The 3,696-nt window shown below is 33.4% G+C and overlaps 2 protein-coding genes across 2 annotated transcripts; both read left to right on the top strand.

Annotated features, from left to right (window-relative positions):
* Positions 1-2,464, top strand: LOC107992044 (uncharacterized). Its single transcript, XM_017047635.2, has 2 exons — positions 1-722; positions 1,382-2,464. The coding sequence occupies exons 1-2, from the start codon at positions 705-707 to the stop codon at positions 2,204-2,206; spliced, it is 843 nt and encodes a 280-aa protein (XP_016903124.1). The 5' UTR covers positions 1-704; the 3' UTR covers positions 2,207-2,464.
* On the top strand, positions 138-632 carry LOC103502013 (uncharacterized). The gene has a single exon (XM_008465807.1). It carries the CDS (start codon positions 138-140, stop codon positions 630-632), a length of 495 nt encoding a protein of 164 aa, XP_008464029.1.
* Positions 2,465-3,696: the final 1,232 nt, after the last annotated feature.

The following is a 3,696-nucleotide window of genomic DNA, read 5'->3' as shown; positions in this document are numbered from 1 at the left end:
CAAGTAAAGACATCAATGAGATTAATAAGAGAGAATGGAGGACAACCAAAAAGAAATTACACCACTTTTTAATTCTTCAGATGATGCACAAAACAATCAAGTTGTAATAGAAATGTCATCCATGGGAAGAAGATGTTATGAGAAAGCTTTATGAAGCATCAAAGATTGGGTGTATACAAATATTGAAAACTCTCATTCAAGACGATCCAGATTTCATTCAAAAAGCTTTGATGTATACAACTTCCATTACGATTGAGACTCCATTATTACACGTCTCCGTTTCTCATGGCCACCTTGAATTCACTCAGTTGCTTTTGGATCACAACCCTCAACTTGCTGAAGTTGATGCCTTTCAAAGAACTCAACTTCACATAGCTTGTTCAAATAATGGGGATATGAAGATCATTAAAGCTTTGTTGGAGAAGAACACAAGTACTGCTTGCTTGGTTCAAGATCTTAATGGCTTCATTCCTCTTCATTACGCAGTGATTAGTGAGAATATTGAGATGATGGACTTGTTGATAAAAACAAGGCCACAATCTGTTTTGATGAAGCTTAAAAATGGTCAAACTGTTTTACATTTATGTGCGGAAGGTAACCATCTACAGGGAATGAAGCTGCTAATTGCTTAAACATTATTAATTGATAAAGAGTTTCTCAACATAGTGGATGATGAGGGCAATACTATTTTGGATTTGTCTTTCATGTTACGACGAATTGAGGTAAAGTAATTATTAATTAATTATATCGATTATAAAACCAATAGTTAGAAATTAATTAAGCTAGATTCATACATGAATTCAAAATTTCTTGGTACATGGTAGTTAGCTGTGTACTCAATTATAATTAAATGGATTATTTCCTAATTTGTACTTAGGCTATGACAAGCCAATTATTGAAGTAAGTAGAAGGATAGTCAAAGGAACAATTTTACGAGATTTAAGGATGTTTGGCCCAACTTTATAGATCACTTCGCACGATAGTAAAAAAACTCATAGACTCAGACTCTTTATAATTTAGGTAGGATATGTTATATTCCTCTAGTTACCATTTGGTTTTCTCGGATAGAAGTTCAGAGCCAATACATAAATTCCAATGGGTCAGTCCAAAATGAAATTGAGACCCGATAAGAATGGTGTGCTCAAAAATGATAAATGGTGTGTTAAAAAATGATACCGTCTTGTGGAGACATATTGAAATTCCCACATTGAAATAACCAGAAAACTCAAACTTTTTTTGTTTTTTACTATTTTCTATCCAAAATAAAATAGTTTGTATCCCAAACACAATAAGCTATCATAAATGATACAATCACTCCTTCACCCTTAGAGAAAGTCATTTTCAAACAACTAGATGATACATAATTTTTTTACTTTTACAGATGGTAGGATATTTTCTCACAATTCCAGAAATAAAAACTAGAGCATTCATAGACGATCGTAGTGCATCCTCAAACAATACAAAAGAAAGTGTAAAATCCCGAAAGTTCACAAAAAGAAGAAACTCCAAAAGAAAAAGACGAGAATCTATGGCATTGTACACCAAAAAGACGACAGGGCAATGGAAGATATGGAGGAAGAAGAATTTAAAGTACAAAGGGAATTGGATTGAAGAGGTGCAAGTCACAATGATGCTAGTCGCTACCGTGATCGCAACCGTAACTTTTCAAGCTGGAGTTAACCATCCAGGCGGTGTCTGGCAACAAGATACTTCATTCAGTTATACGAGCTTTGAGAAGAATAGTACACATACTGGGATGGGATTATATAGCAGTTTAAGTGACTACAATAACAGAACTGTTGTTTTACCAGCTGGAACTTCAATAATGGTTTACCAACAAGAGGAAGAGTACTGGATATACTTATGGATTAACACGGTGTCTTTCTTAGCATCGATGAGTTTGATGTTGATGATCGTTAGCCGATTTCTGTTACAAAATAGGATTTGTAGTTGCCTATTGACCTTAGCGACGTGCATAGCGGTGGTATCCTTAGCAATTGGGTATTTGCTTGGAGTTAAAATGGTTAACCTCATGTCATTTAGTGATTATATAGAGATCAATCCATATGACAATGCATTTCCTGAAACAATTATGTGTTGTCTTGGGGTGGTTGGAATGGTTGGCTTATGGCAACTTACTCACTTTCTCAAGTCCTTATTTCACATTTTCACCTCTAAGCTCAAATCTCTCGCAACTTCAAGGTAAACTCAACAATAATACGTTCTTCCAATCCACTATTTAGTTAAAGAAGGGGTAAGTAAGTATATTAATTATTATAGCTTCTAGTGTGCGTGTGTTTCACTTATTTAATTATATTTTTACCTGTACACACTGCAATGATTTAATTTTACATGTATGTTAATTTGAATAATGTCTGTATATGTGTATGTTATTGATCCCATTTCTGTGTGTTGGATATAGTGGTTCTCTAATACACTCTATAGTGGTGATTTGACATTGAAATGGTGTACATTTGCGATAAATTGAATGTTTAATTAGTCTATGATTTTGAAAAATTCAGAATGTAATCTTTATGGTTTGATGTAACGACTTTGTTTAAAAGCAACCGTGGGTAAATTTTAAAACTCAGAGGACCAAATTTTAATTTAACTTAACACTTCCATTTTAAACAGGAATATGGAGAAAAGTTGATGCTTGTCGTAATTTTGGCACAGTCTGAAGAAACAATAATTGGGACATGAATTTGGTTTATGCAAAAAGGCGGTCTTTGACGGTTTCACTATGGAATTTTACAAAAAACATTCTGGAACATTCTTATTAGCAAAGTGATGGGAGTGTTCCATGATCTTTTAGCTCTTCAGTTGTAAACAAAAATGTCAACGAAACTTATAATAGCCTTAATCGTCAAAAAAGGATCAATCCAACAGACCCGCTGATCACATTTCTATTAGTCCGACTATATCCTTATACAAGCTCATTGCGAAGATTCTTGCAGAGAGCTAGGCTTAAGATCACTCTGCCTGAAACTATATCCGACAAACGCAATTCGCTTTTGACAGAGGCCGACAAATAACACATGCTATCCTCCTGGCAAATAATGAAGCTGTTGACTTCTGCAAATGCAAAAAGAGAAGTTTCCATATTAAGCTTCACAATGAAAAAGCTTTTGACAAAATCAACTGACATTTCATTGATTATTTGCTCCGAATAGAACGCGGAGGAAATAGATCAAAGCTTGTATTAGCGTAGTGTCGGCTACTCTATCAAGATCAATAGAAACCAAGAGGGCGTATTTAGCCAAAAAGGGGTACCAGTTAGGGAGATCCACTATTATCTCGTTTCTTATTTGTTATCTCTATTTGGACTATTTGAACAAAGTTCTAGATGAGCTAGAAATTAAGGGGACATTTGAGGAGCAAAGTGAGTTATTACAGTTTGTGATTGGGTCACAAAGTATTATAATATATGAATTATTATAGTCTGTATTTGTGATGCATAGTATTATAGTTTGTGTTTTGGTGCAGATTATTATAAAGAATATTTTTAAAAATAGAAAAATAAATTAAAATATTTATAAGCTATAGCAAAATTTTGGATTCTATCATTGTCTATCAATGTCACTAATAGAAGCATATCAATGTCTATTAATGTTTATTATTGATAGAATCTAAAATTTTGCTATATGTTGTAAGTATTTTGTCAAATTTGTTGTTTTTTATTATTCCCCTTATTAT

Source organism: Cucumis melo, chromosome 4 (genome assembly GCF_025177605.1).
Source record: "Cucumis melo cultivar AY chromosome 4, USDA_Cmelo_AY_1.0, whole genome shotgun sequence".
Taxonomy (NCBI): domain Eukaryota; kingdom Viridiplantae; phylum Streptophyta; class Magnoliopsida; order Cucurbitales; family Cucurbitaceae; genus Cucumis; species Cucumis melo.
Note: the sequence above shows the minus strand (reverse complement) of the source record. Positions and strands in the feature narration are given on the sequence as shown.